Source organism: Cucumis sativus, chromosome 1, assembly GCF_000004075.3.
Source record: "Cucumis sativus cultivar 9930 chromosome 1, Cucumber_9930_V3, whole genome shotgun sequence".
Taxonomy (NCBI): domain Eukaryota; kingdom Viridiplantae; phylum Streptophyta; class Magnoliopsida; order Cucurbitales; family Cucurbitaceae; genus Cucumis; species Cucumis sativus.
Genome location: NC_026655.2, coordinates 19666326 through 19682353, shown reverse-complemented (window position 1 = coordinate 19682353; position 16028 = coordinate 19666326). Strand labels below are relative to the sequence as shown.

General features: G+C 27.2%; 1 protein-coding gene across 1 annotated transcript; it reads left to right on the top strand.

The window, feature by feature from the left end:
* The first annotated feature begins 9033 nt into the window (after positions 1–9033).
* Positions 9034–14985, top strand: LOC101215858 (potassium channel KAT3). The gene is made up of 11 exons (XM_031880789.1): positions 9034–9347; positions 9466–9681; positions 10153–10308; positions 10434–10491; positions 11471–11788; positions 11906–12145; positions 12594–12692; positions 12824–12865; positions 13049–13234; positions 13346–13796; positions 14517–14985. Exons 1-11 carry the CDS (start codon positions 9154–9156, stop codon positions 14654–14656), a joined length of 2100 nt encoding a protein of 699 aa, XP_031736649.1. The 5' UTR covers positions 9034–9153; the 3' UTR covers positions 14657–14985.
* Positions 14986–16028: the final 1043 nt, after the last annotated feature.

The following is a 16028-nucleotide window of genomic DNA, read 5'->3' as shown; positions in this document are numbered from 1 at the left end:
ACTTTGATGAGTGCTATCAATTTAAATTCTGAAATATAGTGATGGAGATTTTAAATTAATAAAGTTATGGAAGTTCAATGTTTAAATTGATAAACTTGTAAAAGTTTTTGAGTTAAAATTGATACAATCATCCGTTTCAAATTTTAATTGACAAATTATAAAATTCGCCCCTAAAATTTAGGAGAATAAATAGATAATTTCCCTATTGTTTCTTCTAAACAAGAGTGTAGTGCTGTTTAAGTGTGAGTCAATTTAAGAATCTCTATTAGAATTATACTTAACTATTATTAATGTTTTTAATTCGTACTTATGCCTAAACTTCTTGAAACGTTGTTGGATGAATGAATAACTTTCAAAAACTCATATCTTTAATTGAGTGTCTAAATCAACTTGCTTAATTGATAAAATTGTAAATGTCATGTGATGTTTATCGAAATAGTTGCCAATAGAAGGCAACGGTGAATAAAATTTATCTATGTGATATAAATTGATGTTTTTTATCCTTTTGTAGGCAAGCAGAAAAATTTTAAAAAATAAAATTTATGAGAGGGAAAAATATCCAAAATTTGAAATGGATTTAGAGATTAAATTTATATAGTTAGAATTATGATATGAAAAATATTGTTTAAGTTTATGTATAGTACTTCTCATCATTATATACAAAGACTTTGGCCACACAAACCAAAGTCAAAGCTGAATGCAATATATTTGCTTTCAACGTTTAGAACTTTGCATATCATCAATATAACGAAAATATGTCAATTTAATTTCTCAACATCATTTCATCTTTGAAATTAAAGTCATTGAGAAAAAGTTTTGCATTAATCACATTCCTTAGTACTAATTATAGCTAATCTTTTGTACTTCTAAAAACATAGATACTTTCTATGATACCTAATAGGTTTAAGTTTATAGTTAATTGAATACCCACTTTTAATCATATGAACTTTATTTATACCTAAAAGATGTATATGAACTTTTGAAGTGTCACTTTATTAAGTATTAGGGTCAACTTAATTATATTGGTTGAATTCTGCTTAGAGATCCTTAAATTAGTAGATAAACTCTTTAAATTTAAATTTAAAAAATGTCTCATTAATCAAATTTATCTTGAAATTTTTAAAATATCATTTGATATATCAAATTTAAAATTGAAATTTATGTCTAATAAAACCAAGAAATTTTTGGTGTATATCAATTAGGGCTATGAATTTAAAAGAATAGGTTGAAAGTCAAGGACTTATTAGAAGAAAAAAGGAAAACAATTCAAAGACACTAAAGACAAAGTATTCAAATTTAAAGACTTATTAAGCAGTTTGTAAAGTTACTAAATTGATTTAAGTTTTATAACTAGAAATTAGTCCAAAAATTATTATTCGAAACATTTATTAGTTCAAAAAATTATTGTTTAAAGTTTAAGGAATAAATCTGTATTTTACTACCATCTTTAATATTAAATTAGGTTAAAAATAGCTGACGAATTTAGTGTTGGACATGAAATTTAATTTTAAATTTATAAATTTATACTAATCGTTATTAGTTAAGAAAAATAAAATAAAATAAGAGACCTTAACTTTGTTTTAATTATTTGGTTCTACTATTTAACATATTTTATTCAAGATTTTGGAATGACGACTAAATTAACTTAAAATTTAACGATTTATATTATATTATGTTAAGAGTGATTTTGGATGAAAGGGTATAATGTACACTTAAAAACGGGAAAGTAAATTAAAAAGAAGTGTGACACATCAAAATCGAAAGGATTTTTTAGGGGTCCAAGGAGACTATCTAGGGGTTGGATGAATGATAAACTTATGTTCTTATTGAATTTCATGTCTACCATCTTAATTAATTACAAACCCTAAAGTACCCCACCAAAGTCCCATTCCATGCATCCCTCTACACCTAACTCTCCCCCTCATCATATATATATAATGGGAATTGTGTCATAATTCATTATACTATAAAGTGTTTCTACCAACTTTAACATTGATCAATTGATTATTTGCTTTCAAATCTATCAAAACTTGTAGGGCATTTTAATTTGTGTGTTGAGTGAAGGGTTATACCTCCAAATAATGATAAGAGAGTAGGACTATAACAATTCATCCCATCACTCATGTACACCACTTACTTTGAGATACATCATGTGTTGAGAGTTAGAGGGCATGATAATATTAAACATGTGTGCATTTAATTAGTGGATGTCTAGTCTTTTTCGAATGTATGAAATCGTTGATAAAATTACTTCTATCATGTTTAAATAACTTCAAATCATTATTGATTGTTTTGAATAATTAACCTCATTTCAAATTATTGAATATGTTAAAATTAATTTTGTAAGTAAAATGGTGCTCTTCTCTATCAAAATCATTCAATTGCATTCAAAATATATCAAAATTGATTTTAAGATATGTGATGTTGATTATATCAAATTCAACTTTTAACAACATTTCAACTTATAAAATCAAAAGGTGATAACATCCATCCATTTAAACTTTAAAGATCCTATTTGATCTTAATTTGCAGCCCTACGTCTTAATGTACGAACTTCGTACACTTTTTTGTGTTGTTGAAATGATGACTAATCATGATGAAGACCATCATTGTTTGTCGTCTTAAGTTTTGTTTACAATCAACTCTTTTAAACTTTGTTTATTCTTCAATTACTTTTTTACTCTAAGTTTAACATTTATTACTATTTCCTCAAAAACAAAAACAAAATTAACACACCTATTACCTACTTTATTCTTAACTTTTCTCCAAAATATTTTATTAATCTTCTTTTTATTACCATGTTCGAACAAACTCTTAGTTTCACGATGATATAATATTTAGGTTAAAATACTATTTTAGACTATGTTTACTTTTAGTCTATTTAGCTATTTTAAATATCCAATTTTATTCTTTATATTTTTTTAAAATTATTTGAAATTTAGTTCCTTGATTTTTAAAATAAAAATTGGTCAAATAATAAAAATAATTTTCATGTCATAAAAAAGTTGTTTCTAAAGTTTATAGTAAAATTGCTAATGGATATTCTTTTTGAAAAAAAAACAAACAATAAACTAGTAGTAGACTTGGAATATTGAAAGGAGAAAGTAGACGACCTTATAGACATTGTGATGACTTTAGAAAGAGTAAATTAATTTCCATCCTAAAACTTTCGGTACAAACTAAAATCTCTTGTTGACTTAGATACGATACATTGTCCAAACTTTTTTAGATCATATTTTTTCCGTGTTACAAATTCACTATTAAGCATAAGTACATTATGTGAGATTTGTGTATTTAAACACTAATAATATTTACGTTTAAATTTAGCACTAATGATTTGTGAAGGTCTAAAAGTGATAGTGCAACTCTAAGACATAAACAAGTTGTCAAAGTTTGATGGGGTTGTAAAGGACAACATAATCTCCCTAAATGGAAAGGTAGAAGCTATAAGCACATGCACACTTGATGGAAACAAAAGGAAACACAAGTAAATGCAAAGGTAGATATGTGAGTCACACAACAAAATCTTATCTTTAGTCATTTTGAAGGGCAAATATGAGACAACCAAATTAGTCAAAGTGCCTAAGAAATACCAATTGGAAGAGAAGGGGACAATAGCCTTTAATTAAGAGAAGAAAGTGCCATAACTTTTGATACCTCAATATAAAAAAAAAAATAGCCTTTTCAAGTTAGCTTATATGACCAAATGCCCCAATATATTCTACCCTATAATGAAGTCCTTGTTGTGTGTAGAGCCTATAAGGCATTTCCCTTAGTTGTTAGGCATTGCCATACAAATTATATATATATTTATTTCATACTATTATTATTTAGTTATGTAGGAAAAATTATTCTTTATCACTTTATGATATGCCTCTTCGTGGTCCTTTAGTCTCTTTAGGTTCATATATTTGCTTTCCACATTTAATGCATTGACATTCCATTTGATTTTTTTTCCTTTTATTAAAAAAATCTTATTGGAAGCTAATTAAAATAAATAAATAAATGTTGAAATTATAGGATTAATTTAGGTTCCTAGGTAATATAAAATTGATTTACTCCCAAGTTATTTAATGGGATAATTAAAGCTTTAATAGTTTGGGTTTTAAAAAGTAGGTGCTTGTTTTTTCATCAATAGTTTGTCATAGTTATCATTTCTGATTTCCTTTTGAATTTGTAGTCAAACTTCAAAACAAAAGTTGGTTGAAAACTAACTCTTCGATTCTTACTTTATAACTATTTTACTTTTAGAATTTTCCTACTTATTTTCTTCCACATTCTTACTATAGTTCTTGAACTTTTTAATTAAGTTCTAAAAACAATCCTACCATTTTCAATCCCTACTCGTTTTTTTACTATATTTATTATTGATTGATTTTGCTATATTTACAATTTTTTAAAATTGTATTATATATTTAATTATTATTTCTAAAATTATCATCCAAATAACATTTTCACACAATACTATTTATTTTTATTAATTAAAAAGGAGAATATTCTCTATTGCTATTGTTTCTTTCATATTTGGCTTATAGTCAACATCTTAAATTCAGAAAAGCAAAGAGTGAATGTCTATCATTTCTCTAAGTCTCAACCACAAATTAATGATTGGCATTCTTCAACTTAAACCTCAAACTCAATTAAGTTTAAAGGAATTTGATTACATAACTTTTATGTATTTATTTTTTATTTTAAATAAAAGTTGTTTTCATACTATATAAACTAATTACCTTTTAATTATCCATTGTATTTAAAAAAATAAATAATACATTAAAATATTGATTTGGTCTCTTATCTTTCCATTTGGTACATTTTTATCTCAACAATAATACATTTTATTTTATGGAAGGGTACAAAATAATAATTAGTATATGTATCAATTTTGTTAGTGATATATTTTTAAAAATTGTGTTTTTGTGTTGAGAAATGTATAAATACAACAACCAACTTTAGTTTTGTAGTAATTGAAAAAAGTAATATATATGTTTTATTATTATGAAAAAGAAAAGAAAAAGAATTGATTCTATCCAATGGGGAATTTCACTCCACATCGAGTAATAGTCAACATCAAGAAATATATAGAGAGAGGAAGGCGAAAGAGTTAAAAAGGATTTTGGATGTGAGGTTGTGAAGATGGGACCATAATTATATAAAGCTTTTGCATTTGGAATTGAATACAACAGAATATGATTATACGATTATATATATTATTGTATGAAATTTGAAAATAGTATGAATATGTGTTTTATTTATATCTATTTTATGGTCCCTTCTCTCTCTCTCTCTCTCTCTCTTTCCTCTCCCCGAGCAATTGGTCTGTGCCGCCCCCATCGCCTTTCCTCTTATTCCAATCACAATCTCATTTTCATCTTTGTTTCTCTCTTTTATTTTAACTTTTTATGTATCCAATCAAATTTTTAAATTCAACAATCTTATCAATAAAACTCTTTTTTTATTTTTTCTCTTTCTCTCATATTAAACTCACTTCTTTCTTAATACAAAATTTCTTACCGTTTCCACCCTTCCAATGTTAATCATAATTATATAAAATCAATCGAGGGTTACGTGAAAATAGTGCTAACGTGAGCTTAGCTTAATCCACACTTGTATGCTCTTGAGAGGCTCCTGGTTAAAGAAATATATATATATATATAAAAAGTGAAAAATAGAAGGTGTAATTACAAATCAAGCTCAAAAAATTCATAGCTTTTGGATTATATTACAAATTGATGATTCCAATATAAGCCATAAATACCTACTTAGAAATTAGAATGTGTATTTTATGGATTAAAACACAATAATATAAGTGTTGTCTATAGAGAAAATATGTCATCGCTATAGATTGAGTTATTTGGCATTCTGCTTCGATATAACAACTTTTAAAAAGATGTTGTGTAATATAACTAATTAAGACGACCTAGCTATTATGAATCCCTTATGGAATGTATATGCTTAATTGAAAATTCTCAAATAAAAAAAAAAATTGATACTTTTAATTTAGTTCTAAATTGGTGTGGGATAAAAGATCTTCATCATCCTTTAGAACTATAAAAGTTCATCATATACGAGAACTTGTTAGTACCCAAAATATAAAATATAATTAATTGACATAAACTTTTAATATTGATGGGAGGTGATCTCTAAAGTTCTTCCATAATTCCATTTTAATTTGAAGAGGATTGAGTAGTTAAAATAGAAAAGAAAAAGAATAATTAATAAAATAATGAAATAAATACAACAATACTAAAAACTAAAATCAAAGCCTAATTTTCTAATTTAATTTTGGGTTTATTATTATTTGAATTTATGGTTTAGTGTTTATTGTACTTTTTTTTCTTCCAAAATTTGGATCACGTGTGTTTAAAAAGAAATTGTTTTTTCTTTGATTTGTTTTTCAAGATAATAAAAAAGGGAAATTATTAAAACATAATAATGAAAATGATAAATGATAATAGGGAATAGTTAGAAAGAGAATATAATTTTGGAAAAAGAAAATAAAGTTCCATTTCATTCTTTTCACTTAATTGAGACCTCAGAGTTGATCCTTAATTGAAAGGTCTAATGTATAAAGTTTGATTATGGATTTGTCCTCTTTCAAAATTGATCATATACAAAAGCATTCAACATCATTTTAAACAATATATTCTAATAGTACGATACTATCTCTGTCCACTAACATTAATTTTATTTTAAAATATTTCACCACCTTTCTACCAAATTAATATAAATATATTTTCACATCCAACAAAATATAGGATAAACTTTATATATATATATATATATATATATATATGTATGTATGTGTTTATGGTAATTTTAATCTCGTTTTTTAATACATCAACTTTGAGATAGAATCATTTGTACAGTACTTTAAAATGAATACACAATTTACTAACAAAGTATGAACAAATAACACCAATATTTTCTTGATAGATTAAAATCTTATTTTAGTCTCTAAATTTTGTCTCTAGTTCTACTAATTTGATTTCTAAACTTTAAAAATATGTGTTTCAACCTTAATTTAAAAAAAAAAAAACGTTTACTTTGGACCTTATTGTTAAGATTTGATATGTTAAATCTTTAACAAAAGAAAATGATATAGCTTAATATTCGAATGAGTATGGTGTCAAATAAAAAAAGTACGTGTACAAAAAGAAACCATGCTCAAGTTTGTTACAAAAGTCGTAACAAAAAAAATGATAACCGTTGAACAAATAATATAATCATCAAAGCAATTTATGAAATGCAAAATAATATAATTATGAACCCAAATATATAGTCAATTAAATGTAGCCTTCCGACTTGAGTAGAGTCATCTCTCCATCTCCATCCCAACACAATATGACCTATTATTCAATTTAGGCACAATTATTCAATAAATGCTCATAATTTAAGCAAGTTAGATTGTTCAGAACTCGTTTATACATTTAGCAAATTCACAAGATTATATATATATATATATACACGTATAAATTCTCAATACCAAGAGTTCAAATTTTGTATGCAAATCAAATACAAATTAATTAGAAACCTTTATTAGATTCATGAAGTTGTTTGTTGCACACTTGGAACCTACACACACAAAAAAAAAAAAAAAAGTCAATGAATTAAAAACATGAATTTGAATAATAAATGTGTGTTAGAAGAAGGCATATAGCAATTGAGTTACAAAACTCAATTTTTATTAACCCACTTCATCATTTTGTTAAAGATTGTGAATAACAAAATTTTAATTTATATGTGCGTTCAAACAATATCAATATAAACATAAAATAATGGTTAGGAGAAAGTATTTATGTATAGTTATTATACCTAACACTCAATCTCTTGCTAACCACAATCAAAGGAAAGAAAAAACCGAAAGAAAAACACTGTATAATGAGAGAAATTAGGTTTACTTTTCTTTTACTTTAAAAAATAAATATCTAGTAAATATGATAACTGCAAAAAATTTATTTACAAAAATTGTTAAACATATAAATTTCAATTGATGTACAAATATATTAACAACTAAAAAGATTCGCAATTCAAATTCTGATAAAGAAGATATTATAAAAATAATTTATTCAAAAAAGGTCCTATACTTTTTAATTTAAAATAAAAGAGTGTTCAAATAGTTTTATACTTTTATTTTAAATAATGGCATATATGATATTTTAAATTAGAATTATAAAATTTTAAATATCATATAATTTTTTAAAAAATCTAAAACCCTTTTACAAGAAAAATAGTAAAAAATAGTAAATTTAATAAAATGTTTATTTAAAAGGGTAATATTTTTTTCCAACTAAAGGTTTATAATGATAATGTTTTGCTATTTATTTAAAAGTAAATAAATAGTTGTGAAATCAAAAAGCCTAAATTTATAATTTTATTATTATTATTATTTTCAAAAGAAATAAAATTAAAAAGAAAAAAAGTTGTTTGTGTGTTGAATTGAGATGGATTAATGATAGGCAACTAAAAGGATGGTGTTGTGGAGCATCAAATAAGAAAAAAGTTTTACAAAAAGTTGGGAGAGAAAGAGAATCATGACTTCTATCTACTCATCTACCCACCATTTTACACGTGTCCTCTCAACTGCCCTCTCTATATCAATCTCAGCCCTCCATTTCCAACTTCCTAATTCCCCTCAAATAAAATAAAATAAAAAATACCAAAAACTAAAGTGCTCTTTTATTTCACACACATCACGCCAACTGCACGTGATCCTTTCAATTCCCATTTCCCAACTCTTTCTTCTTTTTTCTTCCTTAATTTTCAACCCCATTTTTCTTTTTTACAAGATAAATATTTACCACACATCAACTTTTTTCTAAAATTTTCACAATTTCTTATTTGATCGGGGCCTTAAATTACCATTTTATCACTCTGGAAGCACATTTTTAAACTTTCATATAAAAATTCAAAAGAAGAAATATTAAAATTCTAATTACATTATCTTTTATTTTTTAGAAAAAAGGAAAAAAAAAAAAAAAAAAAACTAAGACAGTTCTTGAAAGCATTATAAAATGCAAAAAGAGAGCACTTTCTTTCCCGCCTCAGCTGGCCAATATTTAAGTACTCTCTCACAATTTCTTCTCTCCTCAACAAAGTGCTTTCTTCTTCTTCTTGTTCTTTGTTGTGGGTTTATTATAATTTTTAAAACAAAAAATGCGATGCTCTTGTTGTACAAAGCACTTCTTCCAGCGGTTTTTCACCGATGAGTTTCAAATCAACGGCCGCGGCGGCGGCGCTCTTCAAAGCACTTTCTTGTCTCCTGAGCTTTTGCCTTCTCTTGGCGCAACTATCAACCAAACCACTCACCTTCGTAAACATATCATTTCTCCTTTCAGTCCTCGTTATCGGTATACTTATTCTATTCTTTATTTAATTTATTTATGAACTGATTTTAAAAGTATATTTATATATATATATATATATAGCGCTTGATTCTTCTCTCCTCTTTTTCTTTTTTTAAATCAGAGCATGGGAGATGTGGCTGGTGGTTCTAGTGATATATTCAGCTTGGATTTGTCCATTCGAATTCGCATTTCTTCCTTACAAGCAAAATGCTCTTTTCTTAATAGATCAATTTGTCAATGCCTTCTTTGCCATCGATATCATTCTAACTTTCTTCGTCGCTTATCTCGATTCTCAATCCTATCTTCTCGTCGACCACCCTAAAAAAATTGCACTTAGGTAACATTTTTTACTACTCCTCCCATTACTGGTATTATTATAAATAACACAAGCACTTCATTCTTCTTATTTTCAGTTTTTGATGCATTTGAGACTACACTCATCTTTTTTTTTCTAACTCCAAACAAGTAGCCAAAAAGATGGTCAAGTCAAGATGCACAAATTAAAATCATTTCTTTTTTGTTGAGTAATACTTGAGTACATCCTCAGAAAGAGAAAAAAATATCCTTTTTTTGGTACATTTATTCGAAGTGCAGCTCTCACACCTAGTTACTGAATTAATGTTTGTCACGCTGCAAGCTGTTATTTTTGTTAAGATCAGTGAATAATGAGCAGACACATTTGAATGAGTTGTATAAAAAATGGTTTTGTTCAGGATGGACTCAAGTATTTTTCAATTGTTTTTTCTAACAAATGAGATAATATATATTATTGGATGGATCATCACACATCTTCTTTAATATTTTATAGGTATTTATCGACTTGGTTTATATTCGACGTCTGTTCTACTGCTCCATTACAATCAATAAGTTTCTTATTCACAAATGAAACCGGAGAAGTTGGGTTTAAGCTTCTAAACATGCTCCGGCTATGGCGACTCCGACGGGTCAGCTCTCTTTTCGCAAGGTATTACACCATCATTTCCTTTTTCTGTTTATTATTATTTATAATCCCGATGGAACGAGCTCACTGGGTTCGATCATGCTCTGATACCGTACTGACTAGGCTTGTAATTGGGATATGTTTTATAGGCTGGAAAAGGACATAAGGTTCAATTATTTCTGGACCCGTTGCACAAAGCTCATTTCGGTAGGCATCATTATCTCAACTTTATGATTCTCTCTTAAGAATAATAACAACAATACTTGTCTCCATACCGTCATTAAAAAGTATCCAAATTCGGTTCCTTTTAACTATTTGGTCATTGATGATGATATATTATAATATAATGTTGAGGTTGAGGTTGAGGTGTGTTAAAGACTGACATTAAAAAGATACGTTATTACCTATATATTCTTATTATTGGTTCACTTTTATTTGCATTTTATTAATAGACTATATATATAAATGAATATGTGACCACTTCTGAAGAAGAAGTATATTTTTCCCCACTTTGACTTCTGATGTGAATCTCTACTTTAAGTGGCTCATAAATTTTGATGGGATCAATTTGTTTTTTTAAATTATAGTAAATTATAGAACCCTTAAAAATACTTATATAATATAATAAAGTTGTGTAGATTTCATCAATAACAGAGGTGTCAGGCGTCAGGCGACGTTGATAGATACTAATATTCGCTATGTTTAAAAATGTTCCCTTCTTTATTTATATTTTATGAAAAAAAACTTGGCATTGCAACTCTATCATGCACCACATACTTGTGTGTCGAATTAAAAGATACATATGTGTAGAAAATGGCACGGCCTAAGTTGCACCTAAACATTGCTTTTATGTTATTCGGAAAACGACAAAAATATTTTAGGAAGAAAGAGACTCGAATTACAATCTAACAACAATCATCGTGATATTTTATTATGTTTGTAAGTATTTTAGTTTATTTTCTACTACAAATTTTGATAATATATTCACATCACATTTTTTTTCATGAAAAACAATAATATTATTGTTTAAACTAAATTTAGAATTGATTGAAAACAAAAATGAAGTATATAGACGAAAATATTGTAGTAAGATATGGACCATACTTAATTAGTATGATTAATTAAGTTGATTTTTTACAACTGATAATGAGTTTTATTTATTTTGAAACTTGTGATGAATTTTCAGGTTACATTATTTGCAGTACATTGTGCTGGGTGCTTTAATTATGTGATAGCAGATAAATATCCAGATTCAAAACAAACATGGATTGGTGCTGTGAACCCTAATTTCAAAGAAGAAAGTTTATGGAACCTTTATATTACTTCAATTTATTGGTCTATTACCACCTTAACAACCACTGGCTATGGCGATCTCCATGCTGAAAACCCTAGAGAAATGCTCTTTGATATTTTTTATATGCTCTTTAACTTGGGCTTCACTTCTTATCTCATCGGTAACATGACCAATCTCGTCGTTCATTGGACTAGTCGCACTCGAAACTTCGTACGTGCTCCTCTCTCTTATCCCCTGCTTATCCCTTTAAATACAGCAATGATTAGATCAATTGTTATTTATAGATCGTGATACTATTAGCTAACGTAGTAGTTATGATTTTTTTAGAGAGATTCGGTGGAAGCTGCGACGGAATTTGCATTGAGAAACCAGTTACCAGAACGAATACAAGACCAGATGTTGTCGCACATATGTCTAAAGTTTAGAACGGAGGGGCTAAAGCAACAAGACACATTGAATGAGCTTCCAAAAGCCATTAGAGCCTCCATAGCTCACTATCTCTTCTATCCTATTGTTCAAAAGGCATACCTTTTTGAAGGAGTTTCTCATGACTTTCTTTTCCAATTGGTAATTATTTTCTTAAACTTTTTTGTCCCGCACTCTCTTTCTTTTATCTTATCTTAGGCTTTTACTTAAAAAGGAAACGATAAGGAGAATCATACCTTCTTTTTGTTTGTTTGTTTTTTTTTTTTATTATATATATAATCTTTTCAAGAAGTCGTAAAAATAAATTTCCAAAGCTAAAAATAATTAAAACCTTGTTTTTGTTTTTTAAACTTCAAGTGTTTAATTATATAAAAAATGTGAAAACCATCAATTTAAAAAATCAGGAGAAAACAAGTATAGTATGAATTTCAAATAGAAAAAAAAAAGAACTAAATACCAAATTTGTTGCCTGATTTAAATAAATAAAAAGGAAAAGGAAAAGGAAAATTAATATACACAAAAACTAATATATTTGAAAATTTTGGTTGGTAATATTATAGTGATAAAAAATCAACTTTTGCATACTAAGGTATCAGATGTGGAGGCTGAGTACTTCCCACCAAAGGAAGATATTATACTTCAAAATGAGGCTCAAACAGATCTCTATATATTGGTCTCAGGCAGTGTGGTAAGTAATTATATTCATTATTAAATATTTAAATTAATCATATTCATTTTCTTTTCTTTTTTCTAAACTTTTAATTAACTCTTTGTAAATTCCATTTTTTTCTAATTGACACAAACATTTTTCAAATGCAGGATCTAATATTATCCCATGTTGATGGCCATGATCATGATCAAGTATGTATATATACTCAAATTTTATATTATAATCTTGTAGGTTAAAATATTGTATTTGTACCCCATTTTAGTTTCTTATAGTTTCAATCAATTTTAACTTTAGTTTGTCGGAGTTAATTTTTATAGAAATTTGTTAAGTGAATATATATATGATAATTTGTTAAGATTGATTGATTATTTCAGGTTATAGGAAGAGCAACAAGTGGAGATATGTTTGGAGAATTTGGAGTTTTATGTCAAAAGCCACAACCTTTCACAATTAAAACCACAAAACTTTCTCAAATATTAAGGCTCAAGAGAACTTCTTTATTGTATATTTTTCAATCAAATACAGAGGATGGGAATATTATAATGAACAACTTTTTCATGGTATATTCTTTTTTTTTTTTTGCTTGTGTAAATTCTTGTTATTTATTTATAGATATATATATATAAATTTTAATTTTACTAATTTTTTTTTTCATTTTTTTATATTGGCAGAAAATGAAGGAATATGAAAGAATATTGGGGAATATTTGGTGTGATAATGGAGAACTAAAGGAACTTGATCAAAATCATTATTCTAAAGAGGATGATGATGAAAATATTAATATGGGAATTGATGACAATGAGTTAGATGAACATAGAATTGAGTTTGAAGAAGAAGAGGTTGGAGGGGATGAAAAGGAGATTATTAAATATTCTCATAACAACAGATTATTAGAAGGGAGAAATAATAATAATAAAGAAGGAGGTAAAACTTCAGATTTGATGAATTCTTCATCAGAAAATTTGGGAAGGATGAGGAGCTGTAAAAACTTGAATGTTTCAAAACAAATAAAGAAAAGGGTTACTGTATATGTGCAACCTGAAGATAGAAGCAAGGTCAAAAGTGAAATTGGAAAGTTGATACTTCTCCCAGATTCCATCCAACAGCTCTGCAAAATTGCTGGTACCTCTCTTCTTTCTTAACCATTTTGTTTTTACTTCTATGTCAGTTCTTGAAGTTTCATATTTTTGTTAATGTTCATTCTAATTCTTTTTTTCCTTTTCACTTTAAGTACGAAGTAAATAACAACACAATCAAAATTTGTGGATGAAATAAATAATAATCAAAACACAACCTTAAATATTAATTTGAACTCAATTTAGTTGTTACTTTCATACATGAAGTTAAATTACTATAAAATAAATTTATGTTTGGAATATATTTGATGATAGTACCAGATTCCATCTCAAAATTAATAGACAATAGGTCTTTTAGTTTTTTCGACGTGAAACTCTCAACATTTCAACATATTCTTCAATACAATCAGAATGATTATGTCCCTTTTTTGTTTTGAAAAAAATATTATTACACTTAAAATTCATTTGAAAGAAACCTAACTTTTATTTTAGATAATACGCGTGTGTAGGAGAATCATACCTAGAACCTTGAAGTTGATAGTTCTTTGTATCTAAAAAATGGCAACAAAATTATGTGGCAAGAAGTATTGCCGATGACGTAAAAGAGTGTAAGTATAGCAAGAAGACAATCAATTTTTATAAAAATAAAAACCTTACGATGATATGTTAGTTGAGTTACGTTTATATTTAGTAAATCGAGCATCGTAATAAATGATTATAGTTGGATGAATTGATATTGAAACTATTCCATCCATGTTTGGTGCAGGTGAAAAGTTTGGAGGGGAAATAATGGCTACAAAAGTGATGAGTGCAGATAATGCAGAAATTGATGATATAAATGTGATTCGTGATGGTGACCATTTGTTTCTTCTTTATAATCATATTCAAAATTGTGGTCTCCAATGATCCTTAATTAACAAAAAAAAAAAAAAAAAAGAATACTCTTCTTTTTTCAAATGACAAAATAACAACAAAATTGAAGGTCAAGGCAAATGCTTGTTAAGTTATTTGAGGCAACTTGTTAAGATATATCCACACAAAAAATTTGTCACCATTTTGTCTTTGAGGGGAGAAAATGTCTATATCAAATCATCAAGTCCATTAAAATGTAATCTTTGGTTTATGGAATTTTAGGAGTGTTGAGAAATTGATTCAAAATTTATTAGACTAATATATAAATATATATTGTGTTTTAGTATTTGTTGTGAAGAGCAATAATAGTAGCTATTATATTCTATTCCCTTTATGGGATGTGGAGGAACCCATGTTTGGGGTTAAGAGAAATTAAAAGAGAGTAAAGAGTAAGACTTTAAGATACCCATTTGTGTTATCTTATTAGTGTAAAGAGCACGATTTTAAGATACCCCCATTTTTAAAATGCTTAAAGAATTGGTTCATGAAGATGCCCCATTCATGAATATTGATCTTAACCCACATGATCACGATAACAATAACAAATTCCATTTAAATTTGTTTTTCTTATGAAAGCCAATCATTTTATAAAGTCTCAAGTCTCAAGCCAATGATGTAAAGGGAAAGTATTGGATTATAATAATATAACTAAATAATTAATCAATCAACCCTAGCTAAAACTTAAGCTAACCTACATGAAAATATAATGGTTAAAGGGTATGTTGATAAAAGAAAATGGAGGGATTGAATTTAAAAATTATGAGAGGTTGACAGACCACTTGAATCTGTTTTAGACAGAGAAGAAAGAAAATAAAAGTAAAAAGCTTTTTGTAATGAATTAGTTGGGGGTGTGAAGTTTGATTCTGATGCTCAACCATTGCTTTTACATCTTCTAACTTGTGGTTCTCCTACATTTCTCTCTCTCTCTCTAATGTTCTAAATAAACTATTTTAAAAGTACATGTCAAATATTTTAAACATCTAACAAGAAAATGGTACATGTTTCGGCTAGGTTGATTTTGTTCGAACGAAACACTTAATTAATATACTATAATATATAAATTCAAGTATTTGTTCTTTTTCTATCTAAAAATAATAATTCTCTTAAAATTATACTAAACTCACTTTCCAAAAAGTAAAACATTCTCCTGATGGATTAGTCTTAGTGAATAGTGAACCACTTTTTAATTATAGAATTCATCCAAAACACATCTTAAGTTTTGATCCATTGTTGTTGATGCTATTTGGTAGCTCTTGGTCCACTTAACTCATGATATGTAGATATCAAATGCCCAAATGGTATCATCCTTAATGTGCTAAAAGAAAACAGCAACAATAATCCTTTTTACTCACCTTTGATATTTATG